This window comes from Hemicordylus capensis, chromosome 1 (genome assembly GCF_027244095.1).
Source record: "Hemicordylus capensis ecotype Gifberg chromosome 1, rHemCap1.1.pri, whole genome shotgun sequence".
Lineage (NCBI taxonomy): Eukaryota > Metazoa > Chordata > Lepidosauria > Squamata > Cordylidae > Hemicordylus > Hemicordylus capensis.
Genome location: NC_069657.1, coordinates 264,403,314 through 264,426,657, shown reverse-complemented (window position 1 = coordinate 264,426,657; position 23,344 = coordinate 264,403,314). Strand labels below are relative to the sequence as shown.

Below are 23,344 nucleotides of genomic sequence, written 5' to 3'. Positions count from 1 at the left end.
GTTTAATCCACAATATTATATTCTACACCAAACATTTCAAGGACACACCGGGAAAGAGATAAAACTTTAAATAAAAGAATGAAATCTCAGCAGATAATAAATTTCAAAAATGACAAATGCTGCCTGCCGGAAGCCTTGACCTCCTATTCCATTTTTACTAAGCTCAGGCTACAGCTTGCTTGCTTAATGCTTTAATGCTAGCACAACTGAGAGCAATTTTTGTATTTAATTGCCAAATAGTATTTGCAGCTGCCCAGGCACATGAAAATCATGGCTGCAGTTTTCCAAAGAGCTTTGTTTTTTAAAAACTGAGTGGTGGTTTTGTTTCTAGCACTCTGGCCACTCTCAGCATTCCTATTAACATCCCATCATCCTCTGGAATACCCAACCACATTAGGAATAGGAAAGGCTATTCACTTTATGGCAAGTTCAATTATGAATCCAGTTTTGGGCAAAGAGGTGCGGTGCACTTGAATCAGGGAACCCAATTACAAGTTGCAGCTCACCTATGGATTTACTGGGTGGTCCTGGGCAAGCTATCAGACCTCTTTGTACAAGGGCATTCGTGATGGCAGGCTTGGGAGGATGAAAGCACTACAGAAATGAAACCTAGTTTAGAGGCTTAGGAGCAGGGTGAAATATATTCAGCATTTTGACTGACATTCTAGGAAGGGACAAAAGTGGAATTAAACAGAGGAAAAAGTGTTTGTATCATGACTGAACAGCTAAAAAATAAGAGTTTAAAAGTTCTTCACTACTGAGAGATAGGGAAGAACTTATAGCTTTAGAAAAAATGTAATATTAAATGAAAGAATATTCTACTGTAATAATAGGTCTAAAAATGGACCAGACAGTACATTTTGAGTGAATGGAGTAGTGTATTTTGCTTATAACCCTGGTAGAATTATTAGCCATAATGACCTTTGATAAGTAGCTCCCTGTCACCACCCCCAAACCAGCTTTTTGTGTTTAAAAAAAAAGAAGCTTAAAAATGCATAATAAAATTGTGACCTTATGGTGGCCAAACAACTTTATTAATCCAACCTTTTCTTTCTGAAGCAAGAGATTGTTAAAAATGAAAAATAAAAAGTTTTCCATGGCAATCTTTATTATTTTATTAGCATGTTGAAAGCATTAATTTATAGAAAACAGTCTACAGAAATCACGGTATTTCTGTAGACATTTGTAGGAAACTGCTAAGTTTTTAAGTAAAGTTATTTTAACTAATCATAAAATTCATTATCATCTGCCTGTTTCAAAGTCATCCTCATCTTTGTCAGCTTGGTTGTCACATTGCTTTACATGACATATTGCCGTGTGTGTGAAAACATTCTTCATACAAATACATGTGAGCACAGCACAAGGCTGTTTGCACCTGCACGACAACAGTTCAAAAAATGAATGAGGAGTTGGTTTCCCAGCCATTAACTGAATAGTAAGTCCCTCCTACTATTCTTCCATCCATAGCTGTCTGGACTGTGTATTTCTGGAAATGGGATCAGACAGTTTTTCCAAATAGACATTGGTAATTAGCACGTTGAATGTGCTGCTACAGGGAGTCACAATAAGGTTTTTATTAGGAAGTGCTTTGGAGATGCAGCCACACATAAGATGCCTTAGCATCCTGTCTTGCTTATGGGCTTCCTAAATCCAAACGATGAAAGAATCCCACAGCAATCACATGCAGGCTTCATACATCAATTTTGCAGACCTACCCCACAATAGTATTGCCAGCCTTCAAATACTGTGTTTAGTAATCCCTCTGCAAAAAAACCCCTCTTGTTTCAAAGTGATATGTGAGTGTGTTTGTGTATATACACACACACAGTTGATTTGGGTGGCTGAAATCAAAGGCCACCATAACTAATAATTTTACTAGGATCATAAGCAATCGAAAAACATACCCCGTTTATTCATTCCAAATGTATCAATTGGCCCTTCTGGACCACAGACTATAAGGAGCATGAAGTGATCATGCTTAGATTCATCTACTAGTGAAGATGGTAGGTAAATAATGTTTTCATGGCACTGCTGCAACTAAGCCATATTGATAAAGAAGATAAAGGCTAGAAGGTTTACTGTATTTACTGGAAGAGAAGACAATTCTGAATTTAATACGACCCCCTTAAAATACAGGTTAGAACCTAGATTTAGGGACTCTGAATGTAAGATGACCCTCCAATTTCTAACATCAAAGAAATGGGGAGGAACTTCATCTTGGATTCAGGTAAATATAGTATGTTGGATAACTTACCTCTAAGTAAATAGGTGGCTTTGTGGCACAGAAGCCCACAGAGGTAGCTTTTTCCAAATTCAAAAACAACTCTGCATTGATTTTAGTATGGGACCGATCTCTAATTTATGGCCAGATAAATGCTAATGGTATTATACTAGTGGAGCAGTGATGGCTTTTCTGGATGGGAATAAATTGTAAGAAATACTTTATAGACCTATCTGTCATATGCCGTGTGTTTCATCTAACTTATTTTGGGATGTTCATCCTAAAACTCTAAAGTGCTTGGGTTAGATTACTTTAAAAGTGGCAGGAGGGTGGGGAGAGAAAGTGGCAGCAGCGGGGGCAAGAGAAAGCAGCGGTGGCAGAGGTGGGGAAGAAAGCGGTAGGCAGCTGGAAAAAGCGGCTGGCCAGGCAGCCGGCCAGAGAGGAAAAAACATTGGAGAAGGGGAAGAGGGAAGAGGAGGGGTGAGGGCTGAGAACGAGGGAGGACTAGAGGTGCAGATGCTCTGCACCTGGGCCAAGCTAGTTCTATATTAAAATCTGTGAATTTTGTGACCAGGGAAACCTAAATTTAGAGAGTAGAATACAGCAGACAAAGCAAGGCAACATCTATCATGTTGCTTAAAAGTTGCATGCTTTATTCTGATTTCACAATACTTCTTTTCTGGGAAGAATTTGATTTTTGCATTGCTGTTCTCTGTCACAGACTAGGGAAGGAAGGTATTGACTTCCTATACTACATAATAATAGCTGTCCATAAACAAAAGTACAGGAAGCAATTGTGGAGAGGATGATAGAGTGAATGAAGTCATATTAGACCTGTGGGTATTTTGCCATTCAATGCAAGTGTTGCAAAAGCACATAATTTAGTATAAGGTGAAGGATACAACATCCTAAATTCTATTCTGACTGGGTGGGGTGGGGAGAAGAAGACTTCCTAAAAGATAAAGAGTAGGCTTTAAACTGTGTAGGAAATGCCTGATGAAAGTTCAGAAGGCCAGGACAGTGACCCAGCATGATATTTCCAGTGACATGAAATTCCCAAAGCAACCATGAAAGACAGAAATATGCCATTTGGCAGGTAGGTTCCAGACCTCGCCCACACTACCAGAAAATTATGGTAATTTCATGGTAGAGGAGGAATGCATGCAAACTTCAAGCCCAGAGTGTGTGTGTGTGTGTGTGTGTGTGTGTGTGTGTGTATTTATTTCTATCCTTCTCAGGGATGCATATGAAGAATATGGAATACAAGAGAGTAACTCTCCTTGACCCTTTTTCCTTCAATGGATTTAGTGAATACTTGCAGAATTTGCTGTGCTCAAATTTTCAGTGTATTTACATAGAAATACTGATGCATCTGGTGATGGCAAGCAGTGAGGGCACACACACATAGAGCACTCCCATCAGTCAGTCAGTCAGTCAGTCACTAAGCCGAGGACAAGTGTACATGGTCGCCCTGACTCACAGCAAGAAATTGAATACAATGTATGCTTTAGGAAAAGCCATACAGGCATACCTTTAGATTTCTTACAGCCTGATTCACAAACCAGCTAAACCATAGTACTTGGCACTTAAAACAGCTTGAGCTATTACAGCATACGTAGTTGGCATATCACAACGCTGGGCTATGGTTATACACAGTGTACAGTATATTCCAATTGGGTGTGAAAACCAGAGTTTCCCTCTCAAGACAGTAATATAAAATCATTAATATTTTTGAATATTTCAGAAAAGTATTTGTATGAAAAAATATTTTTAGGCTCTACAGCTACATTTTTCCTTAGCCATGGAATACTTACCCAGTGCAGTAAGTCCTTCAGATATTGATGTAAATATATACATTAGTACATGAGGCTCTAGACTGGTGATGAAACTCATGTGGTCCTGGGTGAGACATTCCAGGAGTGGATAGTAAGACTGGCTTAGTTTTCTATATTGCTTAGGAAAAACAGAGAGAGAGAGAGAGTAGGAGGGGGGGGGGGAGACAACAGGTAAGAGATTCTACAGGCTGTTAAAATGTTTCTGATCACTGACTGAGAAAAAGATTGACTGACTGACTATTAAAAATTATTTCATTACAATATTAAGATATCTGCAAGGTAACTTCAATGTATTCCAGGTTATCTTTAAAAAAATCCCTATAGGCTTTATTCTAGGCCTACAGAATAAATTTATTCTATTTTGTAAAAACACACACACCAAAGCCTTGATACCAAAATGACGCACATTTTAAACCGTAATTATGGAAGTTCAGCCTATTTCTATCATTTCTGCCCCGAGAAAAAACCCCTAAACCTCAAAAGCATGATCCCTCTAACAGCTGCAGAGTCAGCCGAACAGCAGCCTGGGTCCGGCCCCGCTCGGCAGCCTCCTCCAGTTACGCCCGTTCGCGTGATGTCACATGCATGGGGGCAAGGCTTGGGCTCCAGAGGAGCCCAGAGAGAACTCCCCGCTCCCGCCCGGGCTGCCAAGAGTCCGAGCAAACTCTCTTTTTAATTTCAGGTAGCGCCGGCGCTGCCTGAAATAACAAGCTGAGAACTCACTCGGGCTCTCGGCAGCCTGGGCCATGCCCCCTTTGCACGTTACACCACTCTGGAGGGAGAGAAAGAGAAAAACGTCCTATCGGGCAGCTCGCGTTCCCTGAAATAACCAACAGAGAGTTTGCCCAGGCTCTCAGCAGCCTGGGTGTGGGAGGGGGGAGCTTGCTCTGGGCTCCTCCAGAGCCCGAGCCACAGGGCTTTGTCTTTCCCCCCTTTTCATTGGCAGCCCGGGTTCTTTGAACCCATTCAAAGAATGTGTTTATCTTGTGTTTTTTTAGAATGTGAGCCCTTTGGGGACAGGGAGCCATTTTATTTATTTATTATTTCTCTGTATAAACCGCCCTGAGCCATTTTTGGAAGGGCGGTATAGAAATCGAATTTAAAAATAATAATAATAATAATAATAATAATAATAATAATAATAATAATAATTCACACAATGGTGGCTACACCCCTGTCCTCTAAAACCTTTTACTTTCCCCATTTTGCCTATGCCAGTTTCTTAAATCAACATGAGCCCACCATAAGAACAACAACAGCCCACCATTTCAACAAAGGTTTCTAAAGCGGTTTACATACAGAAATAATAAATAAATAAGATGGCTCCCTGTCCCCAAAGGGCTCACAATCTAAAAAGAAACATAAGACAGACACTAGCAACAGTCACTGGAGGTCCTGTGCTGGGGATGGATAGGGCCAGGTACTCTCCCCCTGCTAAATAAAGAGAATCACCACGTTTAAAAGGTGCCTCTTTGACCAGTTAGCAGGGGAGCACAACTGTACAACAGGAAGTGGCCATTTTTAAATGGCAGAGAGAAGTAGGGAATCCATTCATGCTTGAGAGGAGTGGAAGACAAGGCTGGGGGCCGTACAGACACTATGGGATGCTTTTAAAGCCCCTTTAAAAACTACTCCTCCCCAGCACATTTTTAACCAATACCCAATTCCTCCTTTATCACAATGTTGCTATCCACTCACCACTCAATGCATGACATACCTTATCGTCTCAAGAGTTAGAGAGAGGCTGTAGTATCTCTGACCTAGGCAGTAATCCCCATGACATTTGGTCTAAGAATGACCAGTTGCTGGTCACAACTACAACAGGGATGAGCACAAACTATGGTTCAAAACATGGTTTGGGCACATTTTGGGAAATTTGAAAGGGAACCGGATGCATGGGCACTATGTGTGTGCTGACGCTGTGCGGGGGATTATTGGGGGAATTGCTACCCCAGCAGGAAGCTGAATGGGGTGGCAGAGAGCAGGTAAGGACCTGCTCTCCTTTTTCTTAAAGTCCCCGTTAGAATTTCCGGAAACGTGCTTGAACTGCGGCTCGTGCACATCCCTAAATAGCAAATTCAGCTTCCATTCTGCAAGCAGAGAAGCAGGTTTCTGTCTGCTACTGAACATTTCCTCTCAAGAATGACTCAGTTATGCGAAGGGGGAACAGTTTCATCCCATTCTGTGTGTGGCTCTACTTGCTCTGTGCAGCCTCCTATTATGAGGTCATTGCCATGCATTGAGTTTTAACTGTTAGATTTAAAGCATTCCATTTGCAGATGCTTACAGTGATCTGGATGTCCTGGGCTACACACATACCAGATTTCAGCTAAGGGTCAAACTACATTTTATTTTATTTATTATTTTATTTATTAGATTTTTATACTGCCTCACCCAGACGGCTCTTGGTGGTTCACAAATATAAAAATGGATAAACACAAATAAATAACTCATTAAAACAAAATTAAAACTAATTTAAAATCGTTTCAGGAATCACTAAACAACAGGCTAAAGAAATATGTTTTTAGTGCTTTTTAAGAGACTGCTAAAACTCTTAAACTTCTAATATCCACAGGAAACACATTCTAGAGCCCAGGAGAAGCCTACAGAGAAGGCGAGCTGGCAGCAACCAGAGATGGACTTCTTCTGATGACCTTAATGTGTGGTGGGCAGGGGTGGAGCCACTATTGAGCAAAGGGTTCAAAGAACTCGGGCTGTCGCCACTCAGTGGTGACACCTCACTCCCCAGCCATGCCCCCTGCATCTGACGTCAGATGCAGGGGGTGTAGCTTTGCTTGCAAATGGGGCCTAAAAGGCCAGGATACTTCCTCCCAGCTGCGCTGCGAACACAGTGCTGGCTGAGGATTGTGCTAGCAAACGGGGCCCTGCGTCTGACATCAGATGAAGGGGAGGGGCTTAGCATCACATCAGATGCAGGGCTAAGACAGTAACAGAAATTAGACATTGTAATCCAGCAGTCACTGGATGGCCCCCAACTGCAGAAAGTGACACAACAATGCAATTTTGCAAATCATTTTGCAATAGCTGCTCACTAGTAGTTGCTCCCACTGCATTCGGCCACCCATTGTCCAGTCCACAAAAACCATCACTGCTATCATGGCACTGTTCTGTGCTGGCGATAAGGAGCACTATGTTGGTTGTACATAACCACTGCAATTGCTTTAATGCTTTCACAGTAGCCCATTAAGGCTGTAAGAGCAATTGTGGATAGCAGCCCTAGCAAAGGTAAAGCGTCCCATTGAGTCGATTCTGACTCCTGGTGCTCACAGAGCCCTGTGGTTTTCTTTGGTAGAATACAGCCCTAGTACTGCATTTCTATTTCCTCAGCTAAAAACAATGCAGCTGGATATTTGGCTGCATGAAAACAATGGGCACACTGCAGGAAATGGTATGGTTGACATGGAAGAAGGGCAGGATAGAGGGAGACAAAAAGGCTTTTTCATTCCCTTTGTGTTCCTCCTTCCACATCTCTGTATGCTTCTACCCAATGCCTTTGCCATTACTGCTCACCCATTCAGTAAGGCAACTCATGGCCAAAACATGCAAGAAACTGTACACACCCAATGCTGCTTCCCTATTTGGTTTGAAAACTGCATGGGCAAGAGGTGAAAGTAATTCCTGCTGAGTCAATCTGCTCATAGGCCATGGTCACCACAGTTCTGAAAGCATGTGAAGATTTCATTCCAGGTGAGCAGGTGGTAGGCCATTTACTCCTCAACTGACCCTCTTAAAAACAGCCTCTCAACTGGCCCCTTGAAAAATGGCTTCTCCAGGAAAGTATTCAAAGGCTAGAGGATTTGCGTTTTTTCACTTTGGCCTGATTGTCATGCTTTCTTTCATTTCTTTCAGAACTGTGTGTCTTTTCTCAGTGAGGTGGGATGTTCTATAAACCAAGCTAAGGTTGATTAAATTACACGAGTTTCAGTTCTATGCATGTTGGACTGAAAGAGCAAATCACTGGATCCAGCATCAAGGTTGGATCAACAATGGCAGAGAAGCACAATATGTTTTCCTGCTAAATTCAGTTCATATAAGTAGGGTGTCATAGGAAAAAAGTATAGATAACATGCCCCAGATTTCCTAAAGAAAGGTTAACCAGTATGCTTAGTGCCTTGTTACAAAAAATACACTCTGGCAGCTAAGCAAAATTAGATCAGCTGTATGGAAAATGATCAGGTGAGCTAAAGTTGATTCTATGAAATGCCAGGGCAATCCTACCACAATTCAAGAAAGTTATTATGAATGCAGAACATAATCTGGCCAATACTCTCTTATCCTGATGTTTTAAATATTTTGCAGTAAATATTATCATTTGCGTAAAAACAAATCATCGTTATATTTTTGACAGTAAGAATACAAATAAATGCAAGTAACCGAGACTAAAAAGAACTGCATTTGAGTTGTTCTAGATCCCTATCTCTCTGTTTTAAGCCTGTGGTGGTGATTTTATATTTTGCATAAAGACTCCCAAGATGAATAATTGCTTACTAGCAAATCACTGTGGGATACTGAGAGCAGCATTTTGACAAAGGCCTGAAGTACATTGTCAAAGTGGTTGTCCCCATACAACTTGAAGACTCCAAAGCTGACATAATTTCCACACAAGGCAGATTTGAGTGCAGAATAACAGATGGAAATACCCTTGAGTTTCAATGGATAAACTTGATCTTTTGACAGAGTCCCAAGGGATAGGATCTGATTACCTGTTTGAGAGAGGGAGAGAGAGAGAGAGAGAGAGAGAGAGAGAGAGAGAGAGGAGAAGAGATAAAGAAAGAAATTGACATGAGTAATTGAAAATATTGGTAACTGTGTCAACATTTTCATTTCACTGTCTTTTATATTATTTAGATGCACATTAAATTTTATGTTCTAGAATAATTTTTATTTACATTTTAAAGGCATCTTACTACTAGATATTAACAGATGCTGAATAATTAGACTATAAGGCAGAAGCACTAACTCTGAACTTGATTCTGTATGGTGGACCTGACACCAAGTTCCAGAGCATACCTATTTTAGAAAATAATGAGTAACAAGTCTCTTCAACAAAATTTATACACATACATACTATATAGAACACACAGACAGAAGGCTTTTTAAAGAACAAGGTCAGCATTATGTACCAGGCTAGAAGCATGAATTACTCTTTTATAGCCTCAGTGTTTCCCACCACAGTAATGCAATCATCAGGCATGCCTAATCTGAAGCAATGGTTACTTTGGGATTTGCTAAATAACTCATGGACCTTTATAAGGGTTCCACCTATGACACAAATCATGTAGCGAGAGCACACACACCTTTTTTTTTGGGGGGGGGGGGACAATGGTCCTCCAGAAAATGCAAATAGGGAAAGTAGTATACATCTTATTGCTAGTTTTAAGAGTCAAGTATTTTGAGGAATGAATGGTTGTTAGCTCAAGTCAACTGATTTGTTCTCTCCACTCTAGATCCAATTAAGTCTCCAAAACAGTGAGATTAGCAGTGGGCTCTCTAGTACCATAGGCTGGCATTCACAGTGACTATGGCTTTCAGATAAATATTACTCCATTGGATATGCTGAAGAGCCAACTCCCAATTCAGAACTTGCCTGATGTCAAAGGATGCTAACACATTTATTTATTATTTATTTATTCAATTTTAATTTTTCAATTTATTCGATTACATGAAGTCTATAATGCTATTTTGACTTGAAACTAGTATTTCCCCACAGTTGTAAAGACCTGGCAATATCACTAGACTAAGAGATCATCTCCAGACAGGATATCAAGCCCACTAACATTTGCTGAAACAGATCCTTTATGTCCCCTTATCATAATGATAACAGTTACGGTTGCCACCGGCTCATTTGGTGGCAACCCAGGATCAGGCTTTCTCTGTGGCTGCTCCAAGGCTTTGGAATAAGCTCCCTGCTGAAATGAGCAAGATTCTCCTGTTTTCTCAGGCTTTTAATTCAAATTAATTTTAATAGTTTTTAAACTTTGTTTTAATAATTATTTTATTCTACTGTTTTTATTGTCATGTATTTTAATTTTGTGCCTTTTAATAAATATTTTGAATTTTGTACACCGCCTAGAGATTTACATATTAGGTGGTATAAAAATATGATAAATAAAAAATAAATAAATAAAAAAGTTAAGAAGCAAATATCTTACTGAACAACTTCATATGTTAAGAAATAATACTTTGAGGAGAAAACATTAATAGTTGATACATGACATGCTAGGTCTTCTGTAGGCCTTCTGTAAACTAGTTCTCAACATTCTATCCCATTATAGCATCATCAAGAAACAGAACCCAGAGTGGAATTATGCTGATAAGAGCAGGCTAGATTCTTAATGGCTGAAAATGGATCACCAGATACAGGTTTTAATCTTTTACCAGAATGGTGTCCCTGAATGAACTGCTTTACTTTCCTCCCACAGAAACAAATGGTTGCTATTTGTTATACTGAGGAAAAGCAAAGCACTAAACCATAAGAAAACATTGTGGAGATGGCAAAATCTGCCCATTACTAACAGGAATTCTACAAGGAGGAAAAGCTGACCGCAGAAATGCAAAAATCCAAACACCTACTAGTTACTGGCACCTGGCTTGCTATGAGGTACAGGAAGGAGATCTGGTCATCTGGCTGATTCCTATGTTTTGCAAAAAAGAAAAGAAAAAAGGCGAAGCACTATTTGTAGACTATACGTATGGCTAAATGACCTTGCTTCACAAGAAGGTGGTATGGCTGGGCTGAATGTCCCACATCGTAAAGCTCAGCACAGACCAGTTATGCTTCCTGATTTGTCATTTTTTGCCCCCTGGCTGGTATTAGTGAGGGGATGGAAAGGAGTGGCTGTAAGCCCAAGAGAGAACTGTGGCTCCCAGATTTGCTCCCAAAACTTAACAGGAGAAGGAGCATGGGTATAATCTTTAGATGGAGCATCTGAGTGGAAAGGGTGGGGGGAGAACCAACTGGGGAAGCACCTGGGAAAGATGGTGGGAGTGGGATGATCAGTTGACCATCAGAGAATCGCAGGGGTGATCAAGGCCTATAAGTTTGGGTGCAAAAAGTGCCCCCATACTACTAAAGCTCACTAAGGTCAAAGATTTCTGGCACAACTGCCATTCTTGGCTTTCCAAACGTGTCTGTTATTTAGTGAGGATACAGAGAGGTAATGCCATGGGGGGAAATGACTTATTGTGCTGTACTCTGGAATTAGCTATAAAAGTGAGAGCCTCCTGGCTCAAACAATACAGAGGGTTAGGGGGTAGAAGAAGATAACGGCACAAAGCAGGGGGAGGGGAGAGACGGTCTTAGCTGCATAAGAGCACCTGCCCATGAACTCAGAAGCCATTTCTCCTTCTTTAACATTTTTCCATGCATGGCACATACAATTTGGATTTCCTAATAATGGGGCAGCTGGAACAAAAGAATTGTAATATCTCACAGTGAGTCTTCAGTACCTGTCTCAGAACCCTAACACTCGCCTGATTGTTGCAAGAAGAAAAAGAAAAAAAGATGGCACCTCTAATAAGCTGTTTGTGGGCAGAGAACTGATTTGGCAGTGGACTCATCAGAAGTGCCTACTTATCAGAAAAAAGAAATTAAAAGTGAAAATGTTTTAAAAAAAAAGCAAGCTACATCAAACAGAGCTACTTTTCTTTGTATAGCTGGTTTGATGCAATCACAGGTGGAACCAAGTCCAGTACTAGGTATGTATGCTCTCAAAGTAACACGACGAGTCCATTGCCTAAAACAGGTCAGTGTGTTTAAAATATCCTTGTGGAAATAATTATAAAAATAAAGATAAGTTTTGTGATACTTATAATATGCAATAGCCTATTGACCGCTATATCTACCATCAACTTGTATACCTGCAAAATGCCAATACTGCAAGAGCTCAGTATCGAAAACTGTCCACAAAACCGATTCCATTATTAAAATAGGCAATTTATTTAAAATTAATAATGCATTTTATTATTTATTAAAACTTATTAAACAGTGAAGAACAATTTAACTTCCTTTTTTCTTAAAAAAGGGGAGATGTGCACTATTTTATTAAGTTGCTATGGCGGAATGGATTACAACACTAAGCTTTACACGATAGATGTTCTAGAAGCAATTTAAAGCTCATTAGAAATAATGTCCCTGGCTACTGGAAAATGTGGTAAAATGTAGTCCTCATCCACATGTTACCTGGGCTATGAGAACAGGAAATTGTTCTGTGCTACTGTGGGTAACCTTGATGCTGACCCTGAACAGTAACTGCTAGAACAGCTGAAAGTTGCAACAAAATTAAAAACTTACATCAAAGTATATCATGACAGAATGTAGATAAATAAAAACAGCATATTGAAAATATTATTTTTCTGTCAGTCTTCCATTACAGTGTGGTAGAGGAGTTACTAAAAATACAAGGACTCAAAAGCAAGGGTTCCTCCCCACCACACTCCCTGTTTTCAAGCAAGGGTGTGTACTTAGGATCACTTGACACAAGTTATGCCTTAAGAAATTCTGAATATGTATACCTTTTTTTCCACACACACCCCCCATCACACTAGGATTCTAACAAAAATAAACAAAGTCAAAATATAAGTTTGAAGTACTGTAAGCCCATCCCTGTTCTTCAAGATGAAATATGCAACATTCCCCTTAAGAGAAATGTCAAATATTTTCTCACATAATCAGTCCTGCTTTACCATTAGTACTTTCAATATCAATCAAAACAGTAGTCAGTAAAAGCAAACAATACACATGTAGAGTCAAAGCAATGCTGCCTAGACTAGTCAAATTGGTCAGGTACACCAAGGAGGGCTGCAATGATGTCACTGAGGGCAATAAAGCTAATTAAAGGTAGGGGTGTGCATAAACCGTGGTTTGAGCACCAGTTTGGCACTGTGTGGAGGGGAGTGGGAGCTTTAAGCAAGAGGAGAGCAGGTCCTTACCTACTCTCTGCTGCCCCATGCAACTCACTGCTAGGATGGTGCTTGGCCCAAGTACCCCCACACAGTGCCAGTACACATACACATGCTGGCACCACATGGTGGTACTTGGGCCGAGCACTGCCCCAGCAAGAAGCTGCATGGGGCAGCAGTGAGCAGGTAAAGACCAGCTCTCTTCTTTCTTAAAGCTCCTGCTCCCCTCCCCATGGCGCCAAACCGGTGCTTACTGTGATTCCCTAATTCAAGGCATGTAATGACATCATTAAGGACAATAAAGTCAATTCAAAATAATGCTTCCTGAACAGGCCAACTTTTGTACCCTTTGAAAAGATTAAAAAAAAAAAAAAAGCCAGTAGGGAAATGCAGTGCCATTCAACACTGATGAAAACACTGGGAAGAAATACCCTCCTTTTGGATTCAGCATTAGAGCTGCCATTGATTTTTCACTCACACACACACACACACGCACCTTGCCTTTGACTTACTATTCTGAAATTCTGATATTCTTCAAATGATGTCATGATTATATCAGAATGAATTTTCCCCTTTCCCATGTTTAAGAAAGAAGAGAGGTTGTAAAAGCAACAATGGAACCACCAGCTGCTACAGAAATGGTAATGGGAGCAGAAAAGCATGAAAAATTACACCAAATCAGATTTATTAAAAGGGAGTTATGAGGCTGCTGGAAATGCCAGGTGGACGCAATTTAAGGGACAGATTACATCTGGGAACAGAGCCTTTGTTGTCAGAAAATAAAATGTATTTGGTTATTTACACATACAGAAATTTACCACAGCATGCCAATGCAACATAAATAAAGTTCTGTGTGGTTAATATGAGCGAAAAAAGGAAATCCTGTTATTCTGTGAATCTCTCTTCTTTTCATAGGCAGTAGGGCCGTTTGCACAAAGATAGGGCTTCCAGGGAAGAGGATGTAATTAATAATCCTGGAGATCTGAAGGATTACTCCCAGTTCCTCAGAGAAGATAGCACATTTTGGAAGGTATACATCTCCATGTGTTAATTATTTGTTTGTAAAAAATGTATAGTATATACAAAATGAAAAGTACAAATCTGAAAACTTCACCTCAAATATGGAGAAAAGGTAACAAAGCAAAAACTGATGCAACAAGGTAAAAGGCACACAGATGGGTAGATGGATGTGCGCACACACACACCCACCCCCTTTTGCCTAACTCCCAGATAATCTGGGCTCTGAATCAGGGATAGAATATAAGAGTTGCACATAATCACAATCCTCATTGGCACGTACACTATGAAACTGAACTGGTTTTCCCCTCTAATATTCAGTGCAAAATATAGAAGGTTTTCACCACAGAAACACCAAAGTCTAGAAGAATGTCACTCTATGCTCATGATGATCTGGTAATGATCCGTTGATATCCATTAGAATGGGTTCTGCACCTGCGTGGAAGCGTCTTGGTGTCGAGTTCTACAGCTCCTTTTGCGCAGCTGTGCAGCCCCCGCCCCCCCACGTGACCACATGGCTATTTAAGGTGGGATGAAGTGCAGGCACCTCAGTTTCTTGGAGACTGCCGAAGCAGTCAAATAAGCAGGTAAATTCTACTATAGCAAGGTAAGTACTACTGCGGATGGGAGGTTTGGGAGGGTCTAATGGATATCAATGGATCACTACCAGATCATCAGTTACAGATGAGCAACCTGTTTATCTGGGTTGTGATCCATTTAATCCATTAGAATGGGTGTTTAGTTAGCTCCTAAAGGAGGAGGGAGCAGTAGAGTTATTGCAACACCCTTTTAAAGACACCTCTCCCAAAATTCGCCCCCATCGCAGAACGCAAGTCAGTAGCGTAGTGCTTTACAAATGGTTGCTCAGAAGACCAAGTAGCGGCCTTACAAATGTCTTGAAAAGATATGCCGGACAGATGAGCTGCTGAAGCACCATAAGCTCTTGTGAAATGCGCCTTGGTGGTCTTTGGTGGCTGAAATTCCTGTAGAGATTAAGTCAGACTGATGGCTTCCACAAGTCAGTGTGACAGTCTTTGTTTAGATAATGCCTGTCCTTTGGTCATGGCCTTATAGGACATGAATAGCCTCCTTGATGATCAGAAAGACTTAGTCTTAGAAAGGTAATAGAGAAGCACTCTGCAAACATCCAAGGAATGTAGAGCCTTTTCTAAAGGTGTGGTTGGTGACTTAAAGAAGGTGCGCAGCACAATGTCCTGACTGATGTAGAAATCAGTCACGATTTTTGGTAAAAAAAGTGATGTCCGGCCACAGGAGAACCTTGTTCGGGTAGAAATGGGCATAAGGGACATCCATTCGGAGAGCCATAAGTTCACTCACCCTGTGAGCAGTGGTAACAGCCACCAAGAAGGCAGTTTTCAAGAATGCCAGCTTAAACGTAGCGGAAAGCATGGGTTCGAAGGGTGGCTCAGGCAGGGCGGAGAGGACCAGCGAGATGCTCCACTGCTCAAGCAGCCTACGGATAGGAGGATACAGGTTAGTGAGGCCTTTCAAGAAACTCTTGCATGAGAGATGGGAAAACATTGTCCTGCCATCCCACCCTAGATGTCTAGATGATAGTGCCACTAGGTGGACTCTGATTGACACATTCGAGAGCTTTGCCATTTTCAGAGATGTCAGATAAAGTAGGATCTCACAGATGGAGGTCTCCTTAGGGTGGAAAGCATGCCGAGAAACGTAGAAAGCAAATCTCTTCCACTTGCTGGCATATTTCCTTCTTGTAGATGGTTTACATTGATTCAGCATGATCCGCTTTAGCAGTCGATCTTCCACAGTTGTAGGGTTAGTACTTTCGAATGTAGAAAACGCCCATTTTCCTGAGTCAGGAGATCTGGATGGTTCGGAAGCCTCTGAAAGGTGTTCGAAGCTAGTTTGAGTAAATGTGGAAACCATGCTTGGCGGGGCCACCAAGGTTGTGATCAGGATGCACTTCACATTGCCTGCCAGGATTCGTGCCACAACTCTGCTCACAAGAGGTAACGGGGGAAACATGTAAGTCCAATGACTCTACCAGTCCATCTGTAAGGCATCCCCCAATGACAGAGGATCGTGGCCTGCTCTTGAGGAGAACAGCTCACATTTTGTGTTCTGTGCTGTAGCAAATAAGTCTCTCTCTAGGCTACCCCAGAGATCAAAGATCCTGTGCAGGTAAGTGTTGTTCAGTTCCCACTCGTGTTGGATTTCTGTTGAAAATGAGCAGCTGAGGCCATCCGCCAGTACGTTGTCCGTGCCCTTGATGTGGATGACCACCAGGGCAATGCTGTTCATGATACACCAATGCCAGATCTGAATGCTCAGGGCACATAGAGCCCTGGAGATGTCCTGCCCTATCTGTTGAGGTAGGCGATGGCGGTAGTGTTGTCCAAGTGTAGTAGTTCTACCCTCCCTCTCAGCATTGGGAGGAAGGCTTTCATGGCTTGGTAAACTGCCAACAGCTCCAGGAAGTTTATATGAAAATGACGTTGGGCGTGGGTCCAGAGACCTTGTGTCACTGTGGCAATGCAATGTCCACCCCAACCTTGGAGTCAAGCATCCGTCGTGACCTACACTGATGGAGCCTGTGCCTGAAAGGGTATTCCCCTGAGAAGGTTGAGCTGTCGTATCCACCAGGACAAGGACCGTAGGACTGGTAGAGGCACAAGTAGTCATTTCGTAGGGCTGTCTCTATTTAGGCAAAATGAAGACAGGAACCACAGCTGAAGTTTCTGCATTTTCAACCAGGTGTAGCGCATGGCTGATTTGCAGGAGACCATCAGGCCCAGCAAGTGCTGCATTTGCCATGCTGTCTGTAAAGGATTGGCTTGAAACTGCTGAACCATTAGCACGATGGTCTGGTAGCGTTCCTCTGGTAAGAAAGCTCTTCCCACATTGACATCCAATATTGCTCCAATGTAAGATATGGTGGAAACTGGGGTCAGGCGAGACTTTTTCCTGTTGAAAAATCCCCTGTATCCCTAGGTCCTGGAGAAAGTTCAACATGTACTGAATCTGCAAAAGTAACTCTTTTTTGTCTTTTGATGTCAGCAGTCAGTCATCCAGGTAGGGATACAGTTTCAGGCCCTTTGTCCTTAAGTGAGCCACTACCACTGCCATGCATTTGGTAAATACAGGCGGGGCAGTGCAGAGGCCAAACGGAAGGACCTAATATTGATATATTGAGGTTCCTAATGTGAACCTCAGGTACTTTTGGTAGGATGGATGAATCCCTATATGAAAATAGGCATCCTTTAAATCTAACGTCACAAGCCACCGCTCCCAATGTAGAAGTGGTAAGATGTCTTGTAACATCGTCATTTGATACCTCTTCACCTGGACGTACTTCTTGAGATGCTTCAGGTCCATGATAGGTCACATTCCGCCATCTTTTTTCGGGATTTGGAAATAACAGGAGTAAAATACCTCCCGTCATGCCCATCATACCGGGATTATTGCTTTTTTTGTGCAGGCGTTCCTGAACGTCTTGCAGTAAGGCAGGTGTCGTTCTCATAAAGTGAAGGCCCCTAAAGAGTGGGCAAGTCTTGAAATCTATCATGTAGCCTGAAGTGACAGTCTTCAAGATCCACTGGTCCGATGTTATGTGGCGCCATGCTTGTGCATGATTTGCCAATCTGATGGTACTTGACTAGTGGGGCCGGCTGGTTGATGGTGTAGGCTGGGACCTCGACCTCCCTGATGTCCTGGGAGGGAGAACAAAGTTGATGGTGCAATAGAGATGGAGGGTGCAATGTACCTCAAAGTCGCTGCTTGTTGCCTTCCACCTGCTTATTGCGCTGCGTAGAGGCATATTTTCCCTTCTGTTGTGCAGCTCGCTTATTGAAGGGTTGGTAACTTTTACAGTAGTCCTGTTGGTCTTGCGGTCTGTAGGAGGTATGGGGACGGTAGTAGGCCTGCTGCTTTAAAGGACAGGATGTTGAAGTTGATGAAGAAGTAAAAGTTTTGGCCGTGAATTTTGACTTTTTCATCTTTTCCATTTTCGCATCCATCTCTTCTGAGAAAAGGCCCTTACCATCGAATGGTAGGCCTTCTATCTTGTCCTTCATGTCCTGTTGAAGGGCTGCGGATCGTAGCCAAGCATGACGACGTAGGGTAATAGCTGTGGTAATAGACCGAGATTCTGACTCCACGAAGTGTTTTGCAGTGCTCAATTGTTGCTTTTTGCAAAGTCTTTCAGAACCGAACCGGAGACAATGTATCAAGGTCCTTCTATAAATTCTTCAAGATGCAGTAGCTGTATTTAGCCATGCAGAAAGAGTAATCAGCCACTTTGACAGAGAGAGAAGAGGTAGAGCATAGTTTCCCCCCCCTAACATCCAATTCCCTGCCCTCTTTATCCACAAGGGTGGTGTGACGCCTCCCTAATCTTGAAGTGGTAGCACAATCAATGACTAGAGAGTTTGGGACAGGGTGTTTCAACAAGTAAGTATTATCCTGTTCCTGCACCCTGTAAAGGCCTTCCAATCTTTTTGACGTTGGTGTGGACATGTGCGGAACTTGCCAAGCGCACTGAGCAGCAGTCAAGATGATGGGTAGCAGGGGTAATGCCACCAGTTGTGCTGACTGAGACCAGGTCATGAAATTGTAGACTGGGTCATCGATGGTTTTGACTTGAGAAGATATATCCAGTCCCAAGGAGGAAGCCATCTGTTTCACATGAGAGTGATTAGCCTTCAATTCCTCCGTCGGTGAGATGTGGGCAGATGTGGCCACGTCCGGCAATGGGTCAACTTCTATAGTTTCAGTGTCTGATTCAAAGTCGGAAAAGCCATGGTGGCTGTCATCAGATGCAATCTCAGAAGGAGAGTGCTGCAATGGACCTCTGCCAGGGGAGCAGTCAGGCGGGTCCTCTGTTTGGAACGCTGCTGCAGAGTCCTGTTTTGGTGCAGTCTGCGTAGATCTTGTAGACATAGAAAGCAAAGTTTGAGTCGAGGCGTTGGAGAACACCTTCTTTGGAGCAGGAGGGGCATCCCCATAGAGAGAGAATGGAGTGGCAGTGCGGAGGGGACTTGAGGCACAGCACTTGTCGACGTGGTCTGACACCAAGCTCGATCCTCAGCGTAGTCATAAGCCATATCCGGCGAAGCTGTACCCAGTAATGCAGTCTCTTTTGATGGGGATACTGTGTGACTAAGCCCACACGTGTGCCACGGTGGTGGTAAGTTGATTAGTGGTAATTGTTGAGGGTTGACAGGTGGAGCATCCTCCTCCAAATGTGGAAAACCTTGGAATGTAGAGGGAGTGTTAGCTGCCGTGTCTAACAGCGTAAGCAGTGACTGTGCCGCTCCCAGGTCCAAAGGTTTTGCTTCTGTGTCAGAAAGATCCGCCTCTTCTATTGCGAATGTCAGGGGTGCTCGAAATTGAGGTGTGGCAGTAGCAATATTCGCTGGGGTGTTCAAGGTTGAAGGCTGTGGCCCCTCCACCAACATCAAGGGGGACCGAACTGGAGTCGGCACTGGTTGCAAATCCCACAACATTGGCACCGAGAGCATCGATATCGGTGTAGCCGGCACTGCTGCAACCTTCAACATCAGGATCATAGCAATGTGAGGAGGTTGGCTCAATGCCGGAGCTTCCATTGACATTGATGTCAATGCGACGTATGATGGAGGACTCGATGCCAAGGTTTTCTTCGGTGTCGAGCGTGGCAGAGCCTTCGGTGTCGAGAGCCCAGTCCGTTGAGTTGCTGTCGATGCTGGTGGAGTGGTTGATGTCGAGGGCTTCAATATCAATACGAAGACCACATCTTGAGCGTACTTTGGCAATGGAGATGAGCTCGATGTCGATAGCTTCTGTGTTTTCTTGGCGGGCTCTCCAGCAGTTGCCATTTTTTCAACCAGCCTTTTCGTGAACTTGTGGGTCTTCACGGAGGACACCGGCGTTTTAGACTGGGCAGAACCCAGGGCCCCCGAGCCATGCGCTTGAGGTGATTTCTTCGATGAGGACTATGGCACCGCCAAAACATCATCGTAAATTGTGGCTCTCAAACGGAGTTCTCAATTCCTCCAGGTTTGTTTTGAAAACAATTGGCAAATTTTACAGGATGACGTGACATGAGCCTCACCCAGACAGAGCAAACATAAATGATGAGCATATTGTGAGGGCAATTTTGCTTTTCATTTTTCACAGCATTTAAGTTTCCCCCCCCTTTCGGGGTATCCATATCCCCTTCAATAGCCCACAAGGCAGTCTGTTACAAAAAACTTGGTCGTTTGGCAGTCCGAGGTCAAAGCCAAGTAGCAGTCCAACCAATCATCAAACAAATTCATTACAGAGTAAATGGAAATGTTAAGTAGTCCAGGGTCATATAGCCAGATAGCAGTCCGATCAAGTGGCAAACAGAATCACAAGGCAGAAGCTTCTTTCAGAAGACAGTCCAAGGTCAGAAGAAAGAGAATACAAAAAACGAATAGTAGAACTTTCTGAAGAACAAGGAACCAGAATGAGGAGCACAGAAACTGAGTGAACCAATCTCTACGGCAGCTGCAAAGGAACTAAGGTGCCTGAGATTCCTCCCGCCTTAAATAGCCACATGGTCACGTGGGGCGGGGTGCAGGTGCCGAAAAGGAGCTGTAGAACTTGACACCGAGAGGCTTCTGTGCAGGTGTAGAACCCATTCTAATGGATTCAACGGATCACGACTCAGATCAAAGGTTTTTCAGTCAACCTAGATGACTCAGTTGTCACTGGCTGATGGTATTCACCATAAGAATGTAGGAAGATTTCTTATACAGTGGTTCCTCGACTTACGAAGCACTCGACATCCGAATGTTTCGACATACGAACGACAAAAAATACCGGAAGTCGTTGCCGGTTTAGATGCGGCTTTCTCGACCTACGAATTTTTAGATGCGGTTTCCTCGACTTACGAGTGTTCCGGACCTCCGTGGATGCACTTTTCGACTTACGAAAATTCCGACCTACGAACGTGCGTTCGGATCGGATTATCTTCGTAAGTCGAGGGACCACTGTACTGAGTTAGACCACTGGTCCATCTAGTACTGTCTACACTAACTGGAAGTGACTCTCCAAAGTTTCAGGCAGGGAGTCTTTCCCAGTCATACATGGAGTTATCAGGGAGTCAACCTGGGACCTTCTGCATCCAAGCTTGCAGATGTTCTTCCACTATGCTAGGGCCCCATTTTCTAAGAGGAATATCTTACAGTGCTCACATGTAATCACCCATTCAAATGCAAACCAAGGCATACCCTTTTCCCTTCCAAAGGGGACAATTCATGCTCACTACCAAAAAACTAGCTCTCCTCACAGGACTGCCAAAAGGTTTATAACTAAAAACGTGATTAAGGTCACCTGGGCAATTCAGTTAATAGCTATATCAGAAATCTGACAATCCAAGCTTAGTTTAATCCAAATATCCAGTCTTTAGACTAACACATGACTTCTAAAACATTGAAACTTCAGCCCTTAAAATTTTTTCTTTAAAATTTAGCTGTAATAAATAATTTAAAAGCTTTAAAGATCTACAACTAAGGACTAAATCAAGCCTCAAAAACCTTTAAAAATTTTTCATTTTTAGAACTACATTAGAAACTGATGTTAGAAGCTTTCCATCAGCAATTAACCTTAGTCTTTTTAAAAATTACTTTAAAAAATTAATTAAAATTTAAAATTTAAATTTAAAATTTAATTAAATTTAGTCTTTTTAAAAATTTTACATTTATATTCCACTCTTCCTCCAAAGAGCCCAGAGCGGTGTACTACATACTTAAATTTCTCGTCACAACAACTCTGTGAAATAGGTTAGGCTGAGAGAGAAGTGACTGGCCCAGAGTCACCCAGCAAGTATCATGGCTGAATGGAGATTTGAACTCAGGTCTCCCTGGTCCTAGCCCAGCACTCTAACCACTACACCATGCTGGCTCTCTTACAGGGAGCTTGGGATGCAATCCAACTTACTTCCAAGAAACCATGTTTAAGATCAGGCTGCAACCATACAGTTAGTTTAAAACTTGGCTAAATAATGAAGTATGTCCATAACTACTCAGTTTGCAAAGGTAAAATGAGACATTACTTCAAGAATGTGGCTGGAGCTTGCATGCTTGGTTTTTATTCAGTAAATAGCAGCTGAATCAGGGACTAATGTTCTTTCCAAGTCATGTGCATGTGTGCGTGTACACAAGTTTTTTTAAAATGTCCATTCAATTTTAGAACTCGTTCAAGATGAATCAGGAAGGCCCCATTCTGAATGCACATGCACACCCACTGCCTTGACACTGCCCGCCCCGACCAAAACTCATTCTGCGCACAGATGAAAAAAATTAGAGTGAACACCATCTGAGACAGTGCATATTGGGACTGAGGTGTGTAAAAGTGGCAGGAAAGGGAATCAATCCATTGGTCCTTCATGGCCCTAACCCATGAAAGTTCACAGCCCAATAAATACTTCTATTAGTCTTTAAAATGCTAGAAGACCCTCTGTTGTTCAAGGTGCCTCAAGACTAACATTGGGACCAATCTAGTATTTGTCCCCCACAGTAATCACCTTAACCCACCCACCCCACTAACAATCAAGGCTTGCCTCTTTCTACATGAGTATGGAGCTATTGAAACAAACCTAGATTAAACCACAACTGTGAGTTCAGACATCATGTGAGACCATGGTTAGGCCTAACTATGGTTAGGCCTAATTAACTAACTTCAAACCTTGGGTTCATACTGTGGCTTGATTGCCCGAAATAAACCACATTTTGTTGACTTGCAGAGATTCAGATACACAAACTAAAATAAAGCATGGCTCTACATGACGTATGAACCTGCCCAAAGTGGCCTTTTTTCTAAAGATATCCCAAATCCATCCATTCTCACAGTAGGTGCTGCCAGTATCAACAACTTTGAAGTCGAACTTGAATTCTGTTTAATAGAATGAGACCTTCTTTTCTTTCTAAATAGGCAAAGGAAAATATATAAAACAAAACTTCAAGAGATACGTACCATAAGTACAAATCATCTTACTAGCCTCCCTGAAGAGCAGAATGCCATTTGGAGAGGACACATCAAAATTTAAACGCTGTGATCTGGAGGGGAGAAAAGAAGTGGAAAAACAGTAAAATGGTCCAATGAAACAAACATTTGTGTTTACTCATTTTGAGCATCCCCTGTTTGACTGGACCAATGGCCATTCAGTTCAGTATTCTGTTTTCAACAGCAACCATAAAGATGCCTCTAGGAAGCTCACTTGTACTCCTCTGTCCCTAGGAGTGGCTTCTCAAAGATTTTGCCTCTGGATAGAAATGTTCCACTTAGTTAGAATAATACATAGCTATTGCTGTTATCCTAACCTATTTTCCATGAGTTTGTCTAATCCTTTTCTAAATGC

General features: G+C 42.3%; 1 protein-coding gene across 11 annotated transcripts in view; it reads right to left on the bottom strand.

Annotated features, from left to right (window-relative positions):
- Positions 1-23,344, bottom strand: part of RANBP17 (RAN binding protein 17) — a 352,447-nt gene that overhangs the window by 95,382 nt on the left and 233,721 nt on the right. For 9 of the 11 annotated variants that reach the window (XR_008313461.1, XR_008313459.1, XR_008313464.1 and 6 more), the window contains 3 exons: positions 22,960-23,042; positions 8,566-8,780; positions 4,036-4,174 (listed from right to left, as the gene is read on the bottom strand). Coding sequence is in view for 4 of the 11 variants with exons in the window: in XM_053284861.1 (XP_053140836.1) it covers positions 4,036-4,174; positions 8,566-8,780; positions 22,960-23,042 (437 nt within the window). In the remaining 7 variants the exon portion in view is untranslated. The remainder of the gene's footprint in view (positions 1-4,035; positions 4,175-8,565; positions 8,781-22,959; positions 23,043-23,344) is intronic. The other 2 variants (XM_053284863.1, XR_008313462.1) reach the window with 2 other exon arrangements.